The sequence below is a fragment of the Entelurus aequoreus genome, linkage group LG07 (assembly GCF_033978785.1).
Source record: "Entelurus aequoreus isolate RoL-2023_Sb linkage group LG07, RoL_Eaeq_v1.1, whole genome shotgun sequence".
Classification (NCBI taxonomy): domain Eukaryota; kingdom Metazoa; phylum Chordata; class Actinopteri; order Syngnathiformes; family Syngnathidae; genus Entelurus; species Entelurus aequoreus.
This window is the reverse complement of record NC_084737.1, coordinates 40230988-40251991: the sequence shown is the minus strand read 5'-3', so window position 1 is coordinate 40251991 and position 21004 is coordinate 40230988. Positions and strand designations below refer to the sequence as shown.

At 39.0% G+C, this 21004-nt stretch overlaps 2 protein-coding genes across 6 annotated transcripts in view; one reads left to right on the top strand and one right to left on the bottom strand.

The window, feature by feature from the left end:
* Nucleotides 1-8264: 8264 nt before the first annotated feature.
* Nucleotides 8265-16167, top strand: LOC133653867 (receptor-type tyrosine-protein phosphatase V-like). Of its 3 annotated transcripts, XM_062053651.1 has the most exons (12): nucleotides 8326-8374; nucleotides 8552-8621; nucleotides 8718-8796; nucleotides 10640-10739; nucleotides 12066-12156; nucleotides 12233-12309; nucleotides 12379-12513; nucleotides 14362-14487; nucleotides 14588-14748; nucleotides 14831-14966; nucleotides 15273-15334; nucleotides 15425-16167. In XM_062053651.1, exons 3-12 carry the CDS (start codon nucleotides 8792-8794, stop codon nucleotides 15576-15578), a joined length of 1047 nt encoding a protein of 348 aa, XP_061909635.1. In that variant the 5' UTR covers nucleotides 8326-8374; nucleotides 8552-8621; nucleotides 8718-8791; the 3' UTR covers nucleotides 15579-16167. The 3 variants fall into 3 exon arrangements, with proteins under 3 accessions (XP_061909634.1, XP_061909635.1, XP_061909633.1); XM_062053650.1 differs by lacking the exon at nucleotides 8552-8621 and having other exon boundaries at nucleotides 8265-8374; XM_062053649.1 differs by lacking the exon at nucleotides 8326-8374 and having other exon boundaries at nucleotides 8444-8796.
* Nucleotides 15548-21004, bottom strand: part of LOC133653863 (transcriptional regulator QRICH1-like) — a 28719-nt gene continuing 23262 nt past the window's right edge. For 2 of the 3 annotated variants that reach the window (XM_062053643.1, XM_062053642.1), the window contains exon 12: nucleotides 15548-18491. In XM_062053643.1, the coding sequence (XP_061909627.1) occupies nucleotides 18305-18491 (187 nt within the window). In that variant the 3' untranslated portion in view covers nucleotides 15548-18304. The remainder of the gene's footprint in view (nucleotides 18492-21004) is intronic. The other variant, XM_062053641.1, reaches the window with a different exon arrangement.

Sequence of the window (21004 nt, the reverse complement as noted above, 5' to 3'; positions counted from 1 at the left end):
ATATAGGCAGGTACCGATAGGTAAGAGAAGTTGGTTTTGCATGATAGGGCCCCTTTAACAAAGGATTACGGGTTAAGAATTGTGGGTTTTAGTTAGATTTGGGGATGGATTTGGGATTAGGATAAAGAGCTATAATTAGCAAGAATGTATTTACCATATGAATAGCTCAAACCTTGTTAATCAGATTATTAAGTATGATACAAAAAAATCTTGCATGTATTTAAAAAGACCTTTATTGTTTAAAAACATTGGTGCATACCATTGGCGTTGTTAGGCCTATTTTAGGGGGGCTCAAGCCCCCCTAAAATGTTCTAAATAATTTGGTGTTTAAAAAAAAATAAAAAAATAAATGTTTTTTTTTTTTTTTTTTTTTACAAATACATGCCGACATATTCATTATAAAGTGGCCCGAATATGAGTTTAAATAAATAATCATATAACCTATAATTATTCACTCAGTTTCCCCTTACTTCATAGTGTAAGGTAGAGAGCCCCTTTAGTGCGTCTGTATCAAATCCATTCCACTTGTTCATATAGAAAATGCCCACATCACTCAAAATCCAGTCCGCATTTTCTCTGCGCCCTTGCTTGCGGTCCTGCAGGTGTACGAAGCACATTAGCACACAGCACTGCAGAACAAGAACCTTGTGTCTGCAATTGTAAATAATTTAGTTTTTAAGTTGTGTGTTTCTTGTAGAATCTATATAAAGTAATATACATTAGCCTATTGTTAAAATAATAAAAACAACATCATTAAATATATTTGTTTTATTGTATTGTTACATAATTAGCTGTTGTATTATTATAGGATGTCTTGTTAAACATTTCATAGGATTTTCAGAGGGTGGAAAAACCAAGACATTTAATATAAAATGTAAAATGAATAAATACATAAAAAGAAAAAGAAAAAAAATGATTAAAAGCCATCGTCCCGGGGAGCATTTAATTTCGTCCCGTGCATTTTTTTTACCGTCCCCGGGATGACGGGACTACATTAATCTCAAGCCCTGGAAGTTACATTTTATTGTTTGCATTATTTGTTTCAGCATTGCACTTTGAAGATGGTCCCTCAGCTATTTGACAGCTTTGGCTCTTTTTCAGATCAGCAGTCTTTCTTATTTACAGTATATATAAATGTTTCTCATTTCTATTCAGACTTCCATATATATTTAATTTCCTTAACAGCTTGCCATAATATATATATATATATAATTATAATAATTATATACAAGCCAAATTATCCCGATCCAGATATTACTTTAATTCAAGTAATTAAGTAATATTTCCAGGGCTTGAATTTACAACCATTTTAGTCACATATGTGCAACTTCAAAATATTTGGGAACAAAGAATTATTGTATTGTGAGCGAAAGTTGTGGCATTAGCCTCTATGTTGTGAAATAATAACTTGGAGGCTAATGCCATGACTTTCATTGTGTTTCAGTGTATCTTGAAGGATCATGCAAGTAATTGTTTCTTGTTGATGCTGTAAACAAAATGTCACTGTACAAACCCATGTTTGTTGTTGTACTGAACTCACATTGAAACTAAACCGACTGAAATAATAATAATAACAATGAATAATTTCTAAGTCTTTGTTAGCCGTTTGTGAAGTTTTGTGCTCGTGCGCTATGTTCGCTCGCATTCTGCATCTCCTGGGGGCTAAGCCCCCCCTGTCCTTAAAAGCTAGTGACGCCCCTGGTGCATAATGCCTACAGTGTGACGATCTGTCATGTCAGGTGTCACATGTTTCCTTAGTTTGTGTATATTTCATGGTCAGTGCTCTTATTTTGGTTCCATGTCCTGTCTGTCTCCCTGAGCACTTTTCCCCTCACCTGTCGCTAATTGGCAGCCTGGCCACACTTGGTCGTGGTTCCCAATCGGATGACATTTATGCCTGCCTTGCCCTCCAGTCGGTGCTCAAGGATTGTTTTGTTTCTTTGTTACGGACTGTTAGCTGCATGCCGTGTGCAAGATTGCTCATCCTGTGGTGTAAAATGATTAAATAGTTGTCCTACCGGCACGTCGTCCGCCTGTCTCCTGCATCTTGGGGTCACAACTACAGCAGCCATGCGAGTTTGTAACATACAGCAAACGTATTCAACAAAAACAATTGTTTGTCTATCACTGTATTGTCATTCACTTTTGTATCCTCTCTGCAGGTCAACATGGTGCTGAATACAATGTAAAAAAAAAAAACAATATGTAAACAGACAATCAGTCATCGATTCCTCCTCATCTTCCCAGTTTGGCCTTTAGTGCTGCAGTGATACATCATGTGCTGCTTTGCTCTTCAGTGTCTTTGAGTCAGCCAAGAAATGTGTGCTAAACGGATTTTTGGGCTGCAGCAACATGAGTCTACGCTCAGCACTTTGCTTCCTGTCTGCTGAACAAAGTCCATCCACTTTGCTGAGATCCAAATTATAATGGGAAATCTTCAGGTATTAACTATTCATCACAGTATGCAAATATAAATGAAGGAACGGAAGATGGAGTGCGGGTAGAGATAATGGGCTACTCTGAAGTCACATAATATTGGGGCTCATTAACCATTAATAATAATGTTTATTTTGGTGTCCCCTGTCAAATACTTAATTGGCTGAGCAAATTTGTTTCAAGTGAATAATTGCCATCAGACAGCAAATCTGTCTCTCCATTGCCTCCTCAAAAAACACAAATATTTTAAGCAAACACAGATTAGATAGAGTAGGACGGTGTTTTCCGTAATGAGGCAGACGTAGAAGCTTGTGAACTCCCAATGAACTGAGTGTCCTTGTCTCTGCTGGAGGTGCTGCAGAAAAAGAAGCTTATTGTAGCAGGAAGGCAAACAAACCATCGGTTTGCTGATATTATAAAATGTTGGAAACACTTTGTTTTTATCAGAGCTCTCCTCCATCACGGCTATATGTGTGTTTCTATGGTATCCGAGCTTCTCTCTCTCTCTCTTTCTCTCTCTCACCCTCTGTCTCTCTCTCACCCTCTCTTATATACACACAACTCACCAATGAGTCACCATCATCGCCCTATCACTGAAGAACACACATAAAAACCTGTTCCACACTAACACATACACAAACACACACCTCCACAGTGCTGCAGTATGTGCACATAAAGAGCCTGAGCGCCAGAGAAGATATTAAAAAAAAAAAAAAAAAACATGTGGGCAGGATTAGACGTTAAATGCTTCTTATCGAGGCTGGATTATAGCACAAGCAATGATATGGAGTCTGAGCCTTACATTTACACTTCAACACTTTTGTCTTAAAATGATCGACCTGTTACTAAGTTACAATTTTACCACGAGGAGCTTGATTGTTGACACGTCTCTAGAGTGTTGGCATAATAAATCGACTGCATCAACACAAAGCTGACTTTATTATGCAATACTTATTTGTTTCTAGCTCAAATGTGCAATAATACTACAGCAGCCTCCAGTAGCTGAAGGCCACCAAATATTTGCATTGTATTGATGGAAACCCTTGGCCTCTATTCGCTTACACTGCCATCTAACGGCCATATTTTGTATTGCATACAAATGCTGCAAATGATGCATAGTACGTCATACTACATCTGATGCATATGCATGTGTACATATCTATGGATTCAGTAGAGAGTGGAGAGAATAACACAAAGTGCTACATGCACTGGTTGCTTAATACCTGCAGATGTTGGAATAGCTGTGTCATATTATCATAACATACACTGCACAATAGGTGCTTATGTCAATATGACTCTTTTATGGGGTTATTGGGTTATCTTTTTCAAATGCATAGTAGGTCATGACGTGACCCTCAAAAACCACATCTCCCAAGTACATTTGTATTCACTGACTAATTATGATTTTCAGTTATATTTTGTAGCAATTGGCCATTCCTGACTGAATGGTGCATGTCAACAATAACATATTTTCACCAACAAAGGTTGTACTGTTAAGTCTTCCCTGCTTCGTTTTTACAGCCCATTGTTTGCACTATTTGTAATTACCTCTTTAAAGGACTCATTTTTATGACTGAATAAAAGCTGCGATTCAGAATGCTGAAGTCAGTCTAAAAGAAGATGGATCCCAGACGCTTTCTATTTTTATGGCTTCAACAAACTGCCTGTGGCTACTACAGTTTATTAGAGCAGCCAAAAGAGGGAAATTAAAGACTCATTTTTTTCATCTGACTTTTAATTTGGCCTGCTGTTTTTATTTTCAAATCTGTTGATAATGTTAAACATATACTGTACACTTCCAGTCAATAATTTTAGAACACCTCAGTTCAAACTTTAGAGTGGTGCTATTAGAGACGGTTCCGGGTAGATTTACACCCTGGGTGATTACAAAATTTTAAGGACGTCAGGGAAGTATACACTCGAAGTCGTACTTTCACATAATCTTAGTATTTAATGTTTTATCGTTTGTACTTCATATTGCATTGTCGTCAGGGTCTGATGTGGGGGGGTTTGTTAAAGTTGAAGTAGTTGAAGTTATGTGTTGTTGTTTTAGCTTGCTTTAATCAATGCAACCTTAAGTGTTATGTTGGTACAAATGACTGTTGTTACAGCAAAGTCAAAGCTCTGCTGTGTGGCAAAAAAAAAAGCATCGTAGTGTGTTTTTTGATTGATTGAAACTTTTATTAGTAGTTTGCACAGTTCAGTACATATTCCGTACAATTGACCACTGAATGGTAACACCCGAATAAGTTTTTCAACTTGTTTAAGTCGGGGTCCACGTAAACCAATTCATGGTGTATGCATGTCTATGTGAGCGTGTATAAGAGCGTGTTTGCAATTACCCTAAAAACTATGGCTAAACCACAGTTTGTACTGTATTTTTTTCATGTTTGGCAAACTTCCCTATTCAATTTGGTATGAAATTAACATGTTTGGCAAACTTCCCTATTCAATTTGGTATGAAATTAATATGCAGACTTAAAGCATTACAATCAAAGATGACGTGTAAAAACAGCTGTGTAAACATGATCCCAGATCACTCTAAGGACACAGTTATAATAGAAAACAACTGTAGTTAGTGTAGTGATTTTGATATCCAATGTATTTAGATACTTATTTAATTTGATTTAATTTATTTAATTAATTGCATTACATATACTGTATTTCAATCAATCAATCAATCAATGTTTATTTATATAGCCCTAAATCACAAGTGTCTCAAAGGGCTGTACGAGCCACAACGACATCCTCGGTACAGAGCCCACATATTTAATATCTATATAGGTACACGTACTTCATCCATCCATCCATCCATCTTCAAACGCTTATCTGGAATCGGGTCGCAGGGTCAACAGCTCCAGCCGAGACCCCCAGACTTCCCTCTCCAGAGCAACATTAGCAACTTCCTCCTGGGGAATCCCGAAGCGTTCCCAGGCCAGAAAGGAGATGTAATCCCCCCCATCTGGTCTTTGGCCTGCCACGGGGTCTCCTCCCAGTGGGACGTGCAACGAGGACCTCCCTAGGGAGATGCTCGAACCACCTAAGCTGGCTCCTTTCCAAGCGAAGGAGCATCGGCTCTACTCCGAGTCTCTCACGGGTGACTGAACTTCTCACCCTGTCTCTAAGGAAGATGCCAGCCACCCTTCTGAGGAAACTAATTTCGGCCGCTTGTATCCGCGATCTTATTCTTTCGGTCATGACCCACACTTCATGACCATAGGTGAGAGTAGGAATTTAGATAGCTCGGTAGACCAAGAGCTTTGCCTTCTGGCTCAGCTCTCGTTTCGTCACAACAGTGCGGCAGAGAGATTGCAATACTGCCCCAGCTGCTCCGATTCTCCGGCTGATTTCCTTCTCCATCTTTCCCTCACTCGTGAACAAGACCCCGAGATACTTAAACTCCTCCACCTGGGACAGATTCTCGTCCTCTACCTGGACGAGGGGGCGGGTGGCGTGGCTGGGGGCGGAAGGCGTGGTTGGGGGCGTGGTTAAGGGCGTGGTTAAGAGGGGAGTATATTTACAGCTAGAATTCACCAACTCAAGTATTTCACATATATATATATATATATATATATATATTATGTATAAAATACTTGACTTTCAGTGAATTCTAGCTATATATATATATATATATATTTATTTTATTATATATATAATACATTTTGCGAGGTGGCCCATAATACTGGGCTGTGAACGGTGCTGCGCTGCCGCCGCCATGTGCTTCGTTCTCCGTTCATGAATAAGTATATCATTTCGGCCACCATGTTCAATGGAGAAGTCTGTTTTACAAAATGTACAGGCAACATACCCCTTCCCCTTCGAACTGTCCTGGAAGAACTGAAATTCTTGTTTCCATTCGTTTTGGAACTTGCAAGCGTATTTCTTCATCTTGCTCGTCGACGGCGTCGCCATGTCTGTAACTTCCTCGTTCTTCTGCTTCTTCTCCTTGTTGTGTGCGCAGTTGTGCACTCAACTCTCTAAAAGCCGTAGATGTTATGACGTCATTGGGCAGGCAAGCTGTTTATATTGTGGGAAAGCGGACGTGAGAACAGGCTGTCCCCACTCAGGGCCGAATTGAGCAGGAGGGGGCGTGGCCTCCAGCTCCGGCTGAATACCGGGAGTTTGTCGGGAGAAAATTTCTGCCGGGAGGTTATCGGGAGAGGCGCTGAATACCGGGAGTCTCCCGGTAAAACCGGGAGGGTTGGCAAGTATGCCAAATACCAGAACCAAGACTCTCGGTGATGCAACATTAAGTCATGATGGCCCCCACCTGCCAGAGAGCCTCAGGACTGCAGGGACTGTTTATGTTTTTTTTTTTAAAAAGCGTTAAGACACACTTTTTTTTTTTTTTTTAAGACACCTTTTTAATCACACTTTCTACTGATCATAATACACTTAGGTTCCTATTTTCACTCTGTTATTTTCTATATTAATTATTGCTATTATTAGTAAAAAATTTCTCAATCGCCTAATGTTTGTATTCATTTATTAATGTATTATTTTTATTTCATTTTTACATATGGTAAAATATTTGTTCTACTATTTTTTAGATGGTATTAATTTTAGTCCAGTGTGGACTCCTCCATAGGATGTGTTTTTCCTTAATCTTCAGTGCCATGCCATGTTTTGTTATTGTTTATAGTGCTGCGTGCATGCGTGTGTGTGTAAATGGTAAATGGGTTGTACTTGTATAGCGCTTTTCTACCTTCAAGGTACTCAAAGCGCTTTGACACTATTTCCACATTCACCCATTCACACACCCATTCACACACTGATGGCGGGAGCTGCCATGCAAGGCCCTAACCACGACCCATCAGGAGCAAGGGTGAAGTGTCTTGCTCAAGGACCCAACGGACGTGACGAGGCTGGTAGAAGGTGGGGATCGAGCCAAGAACCCTCAAGTTGCTGACACGGCCACTCTCCCAACCGCGCCACGGTGTGTGTGTGTGTGTGTGTGTGTGTGTGTGTGTGTGTGTGTGTGTGTGTGTGTGTGTGTGTGTGTGTGTGTGTGTGTGTGTGTGTGTGTGTGTGTGTGTGTGTGTGTGTGTGTGTGTGTGTGTGTGTGTGTGTGTGTGTCTTTTTTTCTCTTTTTTATTTTGGTGTAAAGCGCTTTGTGTTGCCACTTGCCTGTGCATGAAAAGTGCCATATAAACAAAGTCTGATTCTGGTTCTGATTGACTGATTGAACAACAACATTGCACTGAAATTCCATGTGTCTTCAGTGTCTATGACTAAGGCAAAGCAATCATGAAGTCAATTTTTGGTTGTGACAGATGCGATATGTAAATAATTGCAGGGCGTAATCAATATGATTCATAAGATGATGATGGGGCGGCGTGGCGAAGTTGGTAGAGTGGCCGTGCCAGCAATCGGAGGGTTGCTGGTTACTGGGGTTCAATCCCCACCTTCTACCATCCTAGTCACGTCCGTTGTGTCCTTGGGCAAGACACTTCACCCTTGCTCCTGATGGCTGCTGGTTAGCGCCTTGCATGGCAGCTCCCGCCATCAGTGTGTGTGTGAATGGGTGAATGTGGAAATACTGTCAAAGCGCTTTGAGTACCTTGAAGGTAGAAAAGCACTATACAAGTATAACCCATTCATCATTTACATTATGGACAATGTGACGACACCTTAAACAATGTAATAAAATAAATAATTTTAAAAAACGATACCGATAATTTCCGATATTACATTTTAACGCATTTATCGGCCTATAATATTGGCAGGCCGATATTATCGGACATCTCTAAACAGGACTACCCTTCATTTCTCCAAAGCTCCAGCCTCCACCCTTTAGCTCCACCCTTTTTGCTATTTTTCTTCTTTGACTGGGCCTTTCTGTGGATTATTAAAACCAGAAGTCTACAGGACTTGGATCAGCGTGGTTTTTTGTCTTCGATCTAAACTACAAAGCCTACACAGCAAGTTGTCCAGAAAGGTAATTCTTAAACAACAAAACAATTGGAAACCTAAGGTTCTTTAAACCGTGACTGTGTTTTAGTGTTTGTTGTTGGAAACTTGTTGGAGCGGGTTTTTCCTCTTGTTGGAACAGTTTTGTAGTAAGAATGCAGTTTGTCTTGGATCGTGTCTTTCTGACTAAACATTGCTGTGGCAGATCAGATGAGGAGTTGGGTTTCAAAGGGGCTATTAACTTACCAACATCATTATATGAAGCGACCATTACGGTAAACCATTAAGAGCAGGGATGGAACTTTGTATCTTCTTTACTTACTTTGTATTTAATTGATTATTGCTAGTTTGTGAAATGTGTTTTTTTATAGCATTCCATTCTCAAACTGACAATCATCAGCCTTCAACACACTGCCTGAGTTGGTGGTCAAGTACAAGGAAAGACATGAGGTGAGTACCCCAAAACAAACTATAACATCTTATTGTAAGAATGTAGAATATGTACAGTAAGGGCCTGATCTACTGAAGATTTGTGTCTATCAAACTGATCTACTAAGTTCGTGCGCAAAGGATTACCTTTTGTAAATGAGCAAAATAGCTCACGCAATCCATTTAGCGTGTCTGTCTTCATGTACAGTACATGCAGAATATATTCTGATTAGAATGCCCTGCATACTAGGAGGAGGAAATGCAAATATAATCATTTAGAACTCGCAATGGGATTTAACAGGACTAAAACTGTTTTGTGACCACTGATTTGCATCTACAGAATATTTATCACATTTGGAAGGTAAGTGCCAACTGGCACAGTTACCCACAAATGGCTGTGAGAAGGGAGGTGATCGCACTTCAACCACAGACAATAATCATCCATCCTACGTGTAGCAACACATTTGCTCTGTCAGAAAAAAAAAAGTAATATAATCTAATTAGTAATATAAATATCATCTATTAATAGATCACCAACAACATGCCCACTAACAGTACACACCATTTTTAGAGTTTACAAACGTTGTTTACTTTGTCATGTTTGAATCTTAGTACGTTTGTAGATCAGGTCTAAGTATTCACAGCTCTTCACTTATTCCAAACAATAAATTGTTTTTTATTTACTCTTCAAATTACAACACATAACAAAAACCCATAGTGATTGTTTTTAAATGTTTTCAATTTAAAAACAAATTTAAAAAATCATGTTGTCATTTTAGGGTGAATTTATTTATTCATCCGAATGCAGCTGAGATAGGCTCCAGCACCCCCCGCCACCCCGATAGGGAGAAGCGGTAGAAAAGGGATGGATGGATGGAATAAGGCTATATTACCATATGTAGGGGAAAGTCAAGTGCTGTAAATAATGGATGGATGGATGGATAGATAGATAGATAGATAGATAGATAGATAGATAGATAGATAGATAGATAGATAGATAGATAGATAGATAGATAGATAGATAGATAGATAGATAGATAGATAGATAGATAGATAGATAGATAGATAGATAGATAGATAGATAGATAGATAGATAGATAGATAGATAGATAGATAGATAGATAGATAGATAGATACCGTATTTTTCGGAGTATAAGTCGCTTCGGAGTATAAGTCGCACCAGCCGAAAATGCATAATAAAGAAGGAAAAAAGCATATATAAGTCGCACTGGAGTATAAGTCTCATTTTTTGGGGAAATGTATTTGATAAAACCCGACACCAAGAATAGACATTTGAAAGGCAATTTAAAATAAATAAAGAATAGTGAACAACAGGCTGAATAAGTGTACGTTATATGACGCATAAATAACCAACTGAGAACGTGCCTGGTATGTTAACGTAACATATTGTGGTAAGAGTCATTCAAATAACTATAACATATAGAACATGCTATACGTTTACCAAACAATCTGTCACTCCTAATCGCTAAATCCGATGAAATCTTATACGTCTAGTCTCTTACATGAATGAGGTAAATAATATTATCTGATATTTTACGGTAATGTGTTAATAATTTCACACATAAGTCGCTCCTGAGTATGAAAAAAAACTGCGACTTATAGTCCGAAAACTACGGTAGATAGATAGATAGATAGATAGATAGATAGATAGATAGATAGATAGATAGATAGATAGATAGATAGATAGATAGATAGATAGATAGATAGATAGATAGATAGATAGATAGATAGATAGATAGATAGATAGATAGATAGATAGATAGATAGATAGATAGATAGATAGATAGATAGATAGATAGATAAAAATGAATGTTTAAGATGAAAATTAATGTTTATTTTCCAGGTCGCAGACTTTTTCAAAAGCACAGATCCTCCAGGATTTTGACTCTGTTTGCCAAACACTCTCTGCGTGTAACAACAAAGGCTTTAAACAAGAATTTGAGGTAAATTGTCTGTTTGTTGAAAATGTTAGCAGGGCAAAAGTACAATTTAAAACTTGACTTCCTTGTATTGCTTCCCTACTTGATTCAGATGCTTTTCAGACTTCCAGAGAATGTTTCCTTGCCACAAGCTGGCCAACACAATTACGATCATAGGTCAAATAAACCCATTTTCTTTTTGCTTTTAGGCCACACATTCCAAATATAAGCTACATAACTTCTAATTATTAAAACTGTCATGACTTCTCATGACAGTTTTAGAATTTGCTCATTTATGTTCCTGTGTTTTGTGTTTTTTCCCCTCCAGCATTCTTATTTTCAGTTCCATTTCCTGTTTGCCTCCCATTGTCACCAATCCTCAAGTCTGAGCACTAGTTTCCTTTACCTGTTGGTAATTGACAATCAGGACACACCTGTTCCTGGTTACCAGTCAGGATGCTTTATATGACAGTCCTGTGGTCTGGATCTTTGTGCTCTGGACCTCTATCCTGCATAGAGTTTCCTGTGCCACCTGTGACTAATGGTTTTTCCTTTTGTGCACTTCCCTGTTGCACTATAATTGGGTTATTGTGTGCACTCCCTAGCTGCACTATTTTTCGTTTTGTGTGTGGTCTCTAGCTGCACAATTTTTTGTTTTGTGTGTGGTCTCTAGCTGCACTAGTTTTTGTTTTGTGTGCTGTCCCTAGCTGCACAAGTTTTTGTTTTGTGTGTGGTCTCTAGCTGCACTAGTTTTTGTTTTGTGTGCTGTCCCAAGCTGCATTTTTTATTTTGTATTTTTTATCAAATACATTTTTACCGGCACGCCGTCTCCTGTTTCTGCACTGGGGTCAAGACCAACACACACCGTAACAAAAGGTGTCATATCTAAGATTTTCCTCATTGATCCCTCCTGACAAATAAGGGTTGTTTTTTTTCTCTGACATAATCATACATTTTCGTCTTGAGGCACCTCCCAGAGGAGGCCCCTCACACTCTGAAAACCAAGCGACTATAAAATGTATTCGACAACAGTAATGACCACTTCAATACCATCAATTCAACACTGGCTTGGTAAAAAAGAGAAGTCATGCCATTGCCATGGCAACCCGGGATCATCGAATCTATAAAATAGTTTGGGGGCACCTTTTATGACCCAACAATATTTTGTGAGCCATGAGAAGACCAAAACGTTTTTTTAGGGTTTAGTTTACAAAATATTAGGGTTGTCCAAATTAGTGCGATTAATTGGCTTGATCCATCATCATTATTAATCTGATTTACAATGTTAATCGTTTGACACTACTAAATATTCCTTATTGCTCATGTAATGATATCACTGTCTTTTTAAAGAAGCTAAATGATGTCGGCAAAGATCTGTCAATGAAAGTGGGGGAGTTAGAGGCTAACAGAGAAAAGAACCGCTACCCGTACATTTTACCATGTGAGTACACAACATACTGTGCTTGTATGTGAAGCAACCCTTGCTTTTCATTTTCTCAACTACGTGTTGGCTACAGATGACCACTGTCGGGTGAGATTGTCCATTCAAAACTCCAATCCCAACTCTGACTACATCAATGCAAATTTTGTGCCAGTAAGACACGACACACCATCGCAGCATAGATGATTTGTTATCAGATAGTTATTGTGAATTTGTACACAGGGCGGAGGATCAGAACGAGACTTCATCTGCACCCAGGGCCCAACGCTAAACACTATAGTTGATTTCTGGAGGATGGTGTGGGAGCAGAACGTGAGGGTGATCGTCATGGTGACAGCTGTGAAACACAAGGACATAGTGAGACATGTTACCTTTGTGTTGATGTGCGTAAGTGTGTGAGTGTGTGTGCCTTTAAACATCTCACTTTATCTCGGAGCCTTGGCAAGTAATACAATTGTAACAAGCAGGAATCAATGCTTTCTTGCCAAAGTTTCTTGTTACACTAAAATTACAAAAAATAACATATTAATTCTTCATACCCTCCATTTGAAAGGCTTATACTTGTGATACATCTTTTTACTGACGTGTTCAGACTGGAAAATTCGTTGTCAGTGGGGTTGGTGTAATTGTATAAAAAATAGGTTCTTTTTTTTTTTTTTTACGTAATTATTGGAGTTTTTAAGGAACAAATAAACATACACTTGATGGAAAATCCAAAAAAAATACATGTATCTAAACTAAAAAAAAAGAGTTGAATAATAATAAGTGTGAAAGTAGGACAATTACATTTTGCTTATCAATAAATACACAAATTGAAAAAATAACATTATAATCATTAATAAACATAACAAAACAAAACAAAAATAGGTTCGACTACAATACTATGTCTCTGGCGAATTGTTTTTTTTTTTTCATTGTTAAAGGGGAACTGCACCAAACAGACAACTGTCCATCGAGTGAGTCACTTTAATATCGACCATGATACGCAGCACGCCAACTACAGTACATACGCTGACTGGCTAGCTGTGTACATAGAAAACATGAAATGTGGGCTAATATCTTACAGATACTGTAATATGAATGTTCATGTTTTTCAGTAAGTAAAGATTGGTGTCCTATTGCAGTATTGTGCATTACAAACTCAAACACGTTTCGTGTTGACGTAGAAGCTAGCTTATCTCTTTCTGTAGTTAGCTTTTACGACTAATACCGTATCAAGCTGATGTGTTACTACGCTAGAAAAAGGGTTCCTCAGTGTTAGCTCTTACAAAAACAATGTTGCTACAGCTTGGTTATTATACAGGTTACGGGACATAAATTACTTAATTTATGTCCCGTAACCTGTATAATAACCAAGCTGTATTTTGAATGCCTTTTTAAAATGATTTAGAGACAGAATGGATTGCTGCTATTAGATGCATTGCTTGCTACCTAGAACAAGCCGATTTTTACATGTTAGAATGCAAAAAAAACACTTTTGTCTTTTTTGTATCTCATGATTGTAAACAATACGCACAATTCCAAAGAAGTGCAGTTCCCCTTTTAGCTGTCCTATTAAGGGATGTTTAAAAAAAAAGATTTCACATCCAAATCGCGTTTCTCATTTATTTGGATTTTAAATTGAATCATAATTTAAAAAAACAAAAAAAACAACAAAACAAAATATATTTGTTTTTTAAGGATACATTTTTAAAAATATGTTTTTAAATAGATCTGGCTCACTCACTTACATCCATTGAATCCGGGAAGTATTCACAGCACCTCACTTTTTCCACATGTTCTTATGTTACAGCCTTACTCTAATATGGAATACATAAATTTTGTTCTCAAAACTCCACAGATACTATCCAATAATGACTATGTGAAGAAAAAAAATGTTTAAACATTTTTGCAAATGTATTAAAAATAAAAAACTGAGAAATCACATATGTATATAAGTATTCACAGCCTTTGCTCAATACTTTGTTGATGCACCTTTGGCACACATGCAGCCTGAAGTACGTTTGAATATGATGCCACAAGCTTGGCACATCTTTCTTTGGGCAGTTTCGTTCATTCCTCTTTACAACACCTTTCAGGCTTCATCAGGTTGGATGGGAAGCACAATTACTGTCACTGCAGTAATCATCCACGAAATGCGTGTCTAGTATTTGTTTAATTGAAGTATTATGCAGTAGACGTCAAAAATCTGCTTGGATGGTGCAGGTGCTGTGTGACGAGTATTGGTCTCTGCAATCAGGAACAGTTTATCACGGACCTTTCCAAGTGAGGACAGTAACTCGGAAACAATTGGGCCCAGATTATTTTACCTCCACCATTCACCTCAGACAGGTTAGAATAATTTGTCTTCTCCATTCTACTTTGTAATCACGACTTGGTAGGTGCTTACCTAGGTTTGTGCCACGTCAAAGGCTGGTGTTCTGTGTTTCAGAGAGACTGTCTCACAAAAAGGATCATAACACACTATCAATATCCATCCTGGCCCGACCGCGGCGTTCCAACGGACCCTTCCTCACTCTGTCGCTTTACAGATCACGTGCGATGTCTTTTGCAAGACATGCCACGTCTGGGGCCAGCTGTGGTGCACTGCAGGTCTGACCTTTGGCCTTCTGCACATCTTAACATTACTTCCATGCCATCAAGAGGCTTATGATCCCTCTCTGCTGTTTATCAGTGCAGGCGTAGGACGATCGGGGACATTTGTCGCACTGCTGTGGATGATGCAGCTGTGCATATGCGGCAGGCGGCCTGATATCCAAGCTGCTGTTGCTGACCTACGACTACGTAGAATGTGGATGGTTCAGACTCTGGTTGGTTATGCACCCAAAAACAAGAAAAAAAATATCTGAAACAAGTGTCACACAATTGCTTAAAGAAGTAAAAAGTGCTGAGAGGGAGCTCAAATGTTTTGCTCTTGGATTCTGCATTTTCTCAGGAAATCCAATACTAAAGTGGATGAAGAGACAATGCAGTTGCTTATAGTTTTACCAACTTTTTGACAAAAATGTGATCAATGAGACTTGATAGAGTAATACAACTAAGTGACCTTATATGCATGTGTTCAGACTGTAAATATCAGAAGCATCTTATCAAGCCACTTTTCCTGTGTGTATTAGGAGCAGTATATATTTGTTCATCAGTGTCTGCTATACTGGCTAAGCGGTGGAACGTCACAAGGGTAAGAAGAGAGAACCACAACATTGACATGACCGACAAACTTGAACTCGTATTACAACCCTGATTACCTTTTTTTTTTTTTTATAAACAGCTTTACACACTTGGAGCATGCAAACCAAGAAGCTAGGGGAAGAAATCGCCATCACAGACAAAAAACTAATTCAGAAGAACCTCAGGGCACATTGCAGCTACTGCGGAGACTGCTACCCTCATCCCTGCTAAATCTAGGCTCACATGCTTCTTAAACTACCTTCAGAAAGTCTTGGTGGTTGGAAGTGGAAAAAAACGCAGGCTGCACTTCTGTCACAAGTAGCTAATCCGGAAAACAAAGGAGCAGCAACATGCACACCACAAAGGAAGTGTGACAACCTGCCAGGCTGGCCGAACCTGTTCCTAACTTGCAGGTCTCATGGGAACAATCCGGCTGCTATCATGCATACATATCCACAGCTTAGGTTCTCATACTGCATCAATGTATGACAAGTTACCCAATGGTTATTTTTGTAGCCTGTTTTATACTTTGACCTTTATTAAGATTTGTTTAAAAAATGATCACTGTGTATTGATTTATTCTCACACAATGTAGGCTACCAGTACTTATGGATGCACGTGAACAATTCATACTGGACGTACAAGAAAGGCAAACACATGGTATTGCAGCTGTACAAAGAAAGGGTTTCAAAAAACCCACAGGCACTGCCAGTATCCTCAGATGACAGTGATTAATAATATAAGACAGAACTAAGTATTTTACATTATAGTACAGTATGGGCTCATCGCCTTGATCAGTCATTTCACGGATGTCATTTAATAAAGACAAATAAATCAAATCTTAGAATTATTTCAGGCTTGGTGATTTGAGGGAAGAAGGGAGCATTCAGGAGGCCAGGAGAGGGGCAGAGACACAAATATTCCAAAGAAAGTCTCCAGTTAGTGTGATTTACTGCTGTACCACAAGCAGCCTCACACAACTTTCACGTCCTTCTATTAACTTGGCTCCAGACATAAGTCAAAATAAAAGATGTCACGCCATTTAAAGGCCTACTGAAACCCACTACTACCGACCACGCAGTCTGATAGTTTATATATCAATGATGAAATCTTAACATTGCAACACATGCCAATACGGCCGGGTTAACTTATGAAGTGCAATTTTAAATTTCCCGGGAAACTTCCGGCTGAAAACGTCTAGGTATGATGACGTTTGCGCGTGACGTCAAGGGTTGAAGCAGAAGTATTGGGACACCATTGTATCCCAATACAAACAGCTCTGTTTTCATCGCTAAATTCTACAGTATTCTGGACATCTGTGTTGGTGATTTTTTTGCAATGTGTTCAATTAACAATGGAGACTGCAAAGAAGAAAGCTGTAGGTGGGATCGGTGTATTAGCGGCTGGCTACAGCAACACAACCAGGAGGACTTTGAGTTGGATAGCAGACGCGCTACCGTGAGTACAGCTTTGGCTTCCAAACATTTGATCGCTTGCCCGTACGTGCGTGGCGCTATGTGCATGTCACGTATGTAACTTTAGGGAAATATGTTTCTTGCCGACTCTGATAGCGGCCGGGGTGTTGTAGAAAGCTACAACGCCCGCCGCCGCGCCGCTGTCCTCACCTTGACTTCCTCCGTCTCCGGGCCGCCGACCGCATCTATGATCGGGTGAAGTCCTTCGTCGCGCCGTCGATCGCTGGAATGCAGGTGAGCATGGGTGGTGATGAGCAGATGAGAGCTGGCGTAGGTGGAGAGCTAATGTTTTTAGCATAGCTCTGTCGAGGTCCCGTAGCTAAGTTAGCTTCAATGGCGTCGTTAGCAACAGCATTGCTAGGCTTCGCCAGGCGGTACAGCATTAACCGTGTGGTTACAGGTCCAGAGTTTGGTAGTATTATTGATCTTCTGTCTATCCTTCCAGTCAGGGGCTTATTTCGCCTGTTTCTATATGCAGTTAAGCACGATGCTATCACGTTAGCTCCGTAGCTAAAGTGTTTCGCCGATATATTGTTGTGGAGATAAAAGTCACTGTGAATGTCCATTTCGCGTTCTCGACTCTCATTTTCAAGAGGATATAGTATCCGAGGTGGTTTACAATACAAATCCGTGATCCACAATAGAAAAAGGAGAGAGTGTGGAATCCAATGATCCCTTGTACCTAAGTTACGGTCAGAGCGAAAAAAGATAGGTCCTGCACTGCACTCTAATCCTTCACTCTCACGTCCCTCGTCCACGAATCTTTCATCCTGGCTCAAATTAATAGGGTAATCGTCGCTTTCTCGGTCCGAATCGCTCTCGCTGCTGGTGTAAACAATGTGCAAATGTTCAACCTGTGACGTCACGCTACTTCCGGTACAGGCAAGGCTTTTTTATCAGCAACCAAAACTTTATCGTCGATGTTCTCTACTAAATCCTTTCAGCAAAAATATGACAATATCGCGAAATGATCAAGTATGACACATAGAATGGATCTGCTATCCCCGTTTAAATAAGAACATTTCATTTCAGTAGGCCTTTAAAACTTGGGCTACTTGGCGCAGCCTTAATACCACGGCGGTATCTGTTGTGACAACGGATACAAAGACAAATGATAAAGGCAGGAAAAGAAATATATGAAATATATTAGAGTTATGTTTTCGGAAAGCATATTAACAAATGATCCAGAGTAATGGTTAAAAAGAGCCAATATTAAAAGTATTTCAAATATAACAGGCAGAGTACAAGTATCCTTTGGCTAATCAGAAATAATAAGAAAAAAAAGGTGAGGAATTTCTGTGGATGAGGCATAATGACCTGTATTGATTGTGGTTATGTACAAGAGAGTGTATATAGAGTCATGATGAATATAAACTTATATATGCCACCTCTGAGGCACACAGAAGGGTGAGAGGGAATATAAAACTACTGGTGATTTATCAATCAAAAGATTGAACAAAGAGAAAGGAGAAGTCTAGTTCAAGTGGCTTTCTCCTCCAGTCCAATTATTGGACACTCTCCGATATTTGAATGGCTTCGTGGATTTCACGGACAACAAGAATTCGGGCCAGCATCTGCTCCAACTGCTCTTTGGGGATTGGCTGAGTGGAGTACCAGATGGGGCTGTTTGGAGCCACTACGGGCTCCGGAGTCAGGTAGAAGGTGTCATTGCGTCCCTTGGCGCTCTGCGGACTGACAGATAAAAAGGATATGCACTTATTAACATGTAAGCTGTTTTTTACAGTTATTGCTAAATGTAACAGTTTTGTTTTCATTTGAAGTGTTCTTGCAGCACAGAAGACGTCCACTAACACCACATCAAATGCTCAGAATGTTTAGCTTTTCACAAAGAGACTCAGGAATATTTTTATTTCAGGGTAGGAACTCCACTGAGATCGGAGGGCTCTTTACCCCCTCTGTAGCAGTCACAATTTCCAACTGATCTTTTTCACAGTTGGAATAAATTTATAATGTCTTTTTAATGACTATGTGTCAAATTACTTCTATTGAGAAATGTTTTAAGTATTACATAAAATAATGTATTTCTTTACCATGACAATATAACATAATGAAACAGCAGTAAAACCTCAAAAAAGACATTTACTTGCATACCCAAAGAACGATATATAAAACAAGAAAAAAAAAAAAAGCTACTTAATGTATGAAATCACATGCAAATCACACGTGAGATAAAAGGGAAGAACTTTCAATACAAGAGAGAAAGAACTAGGACTTCGTGATAATGGCAAAAAACTAAATCACAATTGATTTAGCCTTCTACCTCGATGTCGGTTAATGCAGTGCTTCTCAATTATTTTCTGCCAAAATACACCAACAGGTAAAAATGATGGTTTTGCATAATAGGACCCCGTTAACAAAGTACATGAATAAACTGAGCAGAAAAACATCTGCAACTTGAACCAATTTCCATAAGTGATTCTCAATACACAGAAAAAAGGGCATTTTTAATAATCCTAATAGTGTCTTTGAACATGTTCTAAAAATGTAAACCTGGGTCACTAGTCAACCTTATGGGCTATTTTCTTTAAAAAAAGCTATGGTTTTCATCTTGTTTTGTGCAAAATTTGCAACAATATTACTTATTTTGTAGTTTATCAGAAACATTAAACATTCATATACGCATTTACTTTTCGGGAACATATAGGTCTTGACTTACTAAATGTTTGCATGTACTAAAATACGAGCAAACCTGATCTACTAAACGTTTACAAACTGGATGGCGTCTGTTAAATCAGCATCTCGGTCTTCATTTTATGCAGAATATATGCTGATCATTAAAACACCCACATTACTGGAAGATGAAAATGCAAATATAATTATTTAGCACGCGCAATGTGACTCAACACTCATCGTTTTGTGAACACTATTTTGCTTTTTATTTAGCAAGAACATGCAAACTAACAGTTCCAAACACGGCTGCAGGATCAGTGATCGTGCAGCACACACAGACGATGGACAGAAAATAATTATCCATCATACATGTGTGTCAACATTTTGGACGATCAGAAATAAAACAAATATATATTAGACATATCTATTCAGCTATTTCCTTTTATAATTGTATAGCAGGGTTGGACATTTCATCTAATTTTGATTTTGATTATGGTTACTCACGATCATGAACATATAATCATTAAAAAAAATATTAATGGGCCGCAAAGCGTACATGCAAATTCTGGAGCTTGTAACGGTGAAACGAATGAGGAGCAAATGAGTGAAAAAACGCAGCAAAAGTCAGTCTTCTCACAACGTAAATAATGTTCAATCGCTGGAAGTGCAGTCCAGATGAACAAAATAAAGAAATATGACTAACAGTACCATAGAAGTTGAAACAACATTTAAAAAGAGCAACGACTTTAGTTTCAATATTAAGATTAAGATTAAAGTACCAATGATTGTCACACACACACACACTAGATGTGGTGAAATTTGTCCTCTGCATTTGACCCATCTCCTTGGGGAGCAGTGCTGCAGCTCACCAGTAATCCTGCCCCGAATGCGGACTTGCAGGCACTCAGAGAATGTCTATTTGATCGTATTGGTCCCGACTAGGAGAATTAACACACCCACTTATTTAATCGGAAAAGGCATTTTTATATGCAGGGTTTCCCGCAGCACTTTATTGTTAAGGCACCGCCTAAACTAAAGTCTTAACAAGCTGCTCCGCTTAGTTCTGCCTCTGCCAGTACGTCTCTGCAGCACCCAGCATTGTCCCACCCACAGAACCATCTGATTGTTACATGCAGAGCAGTAACACCCAATCAGCAGTGCGTATTCAGAGCGCATGTAAAAGCCAATCAGAAGTGTATATTCAGAGCGCATGGAGTCAGTGCTCCTTCGATGGAGTGAGCAGAAAGGTAAGCATAATGCACTGGACTCTCCCCAAATTATAATAAACACTTCCAAGTCAACTACTAGTAACATCAGTATGAGCCCGTTGACGTTTTAGAAAATAAGCGGCAGCTCAGCTTGCTTGCAGTCCTTGAGGTGAAGTCTAATTAGCTTTTAGTGTAACGTTAGCTCACTGTGGGGTGTGTGTGTGTGTTACGGACAGCAAAGCCCTGTCTGTCTGAGAGAAAGACAAGCATTATTAAGTTAAAGTTAACTTAAGTTAAAGTACCAATGATTGTCACACACACACACACACACACTAGGTGTGGTGAAATGTGTCCTCTGCATTTGAC

Bases quoted from the DNA above. Each gene is read 5' to 3' on its own strand.
- LOC133653867 (XM_062053649.1), top strand. From the start codon at position 8,702: ATGTGTTTTTTTATAGCATTCCATTCTCAAACTGACAATCATCAGCCT. The intron at 8,797-10,639 runs GTGAGTACCCCA...TTTATTTTCCAG, and splicing joins AGTACAAGGAAAGACATGAG to GTCGCAGACTTTTTCAAAAG. The intron at 12,157-12,232 runs GTGAGTACACAA...TGTTGGCTACAG, and splicing joins CTACCCGTACATTTTACCAT to ATGACCACTGTCGGGTGAGA.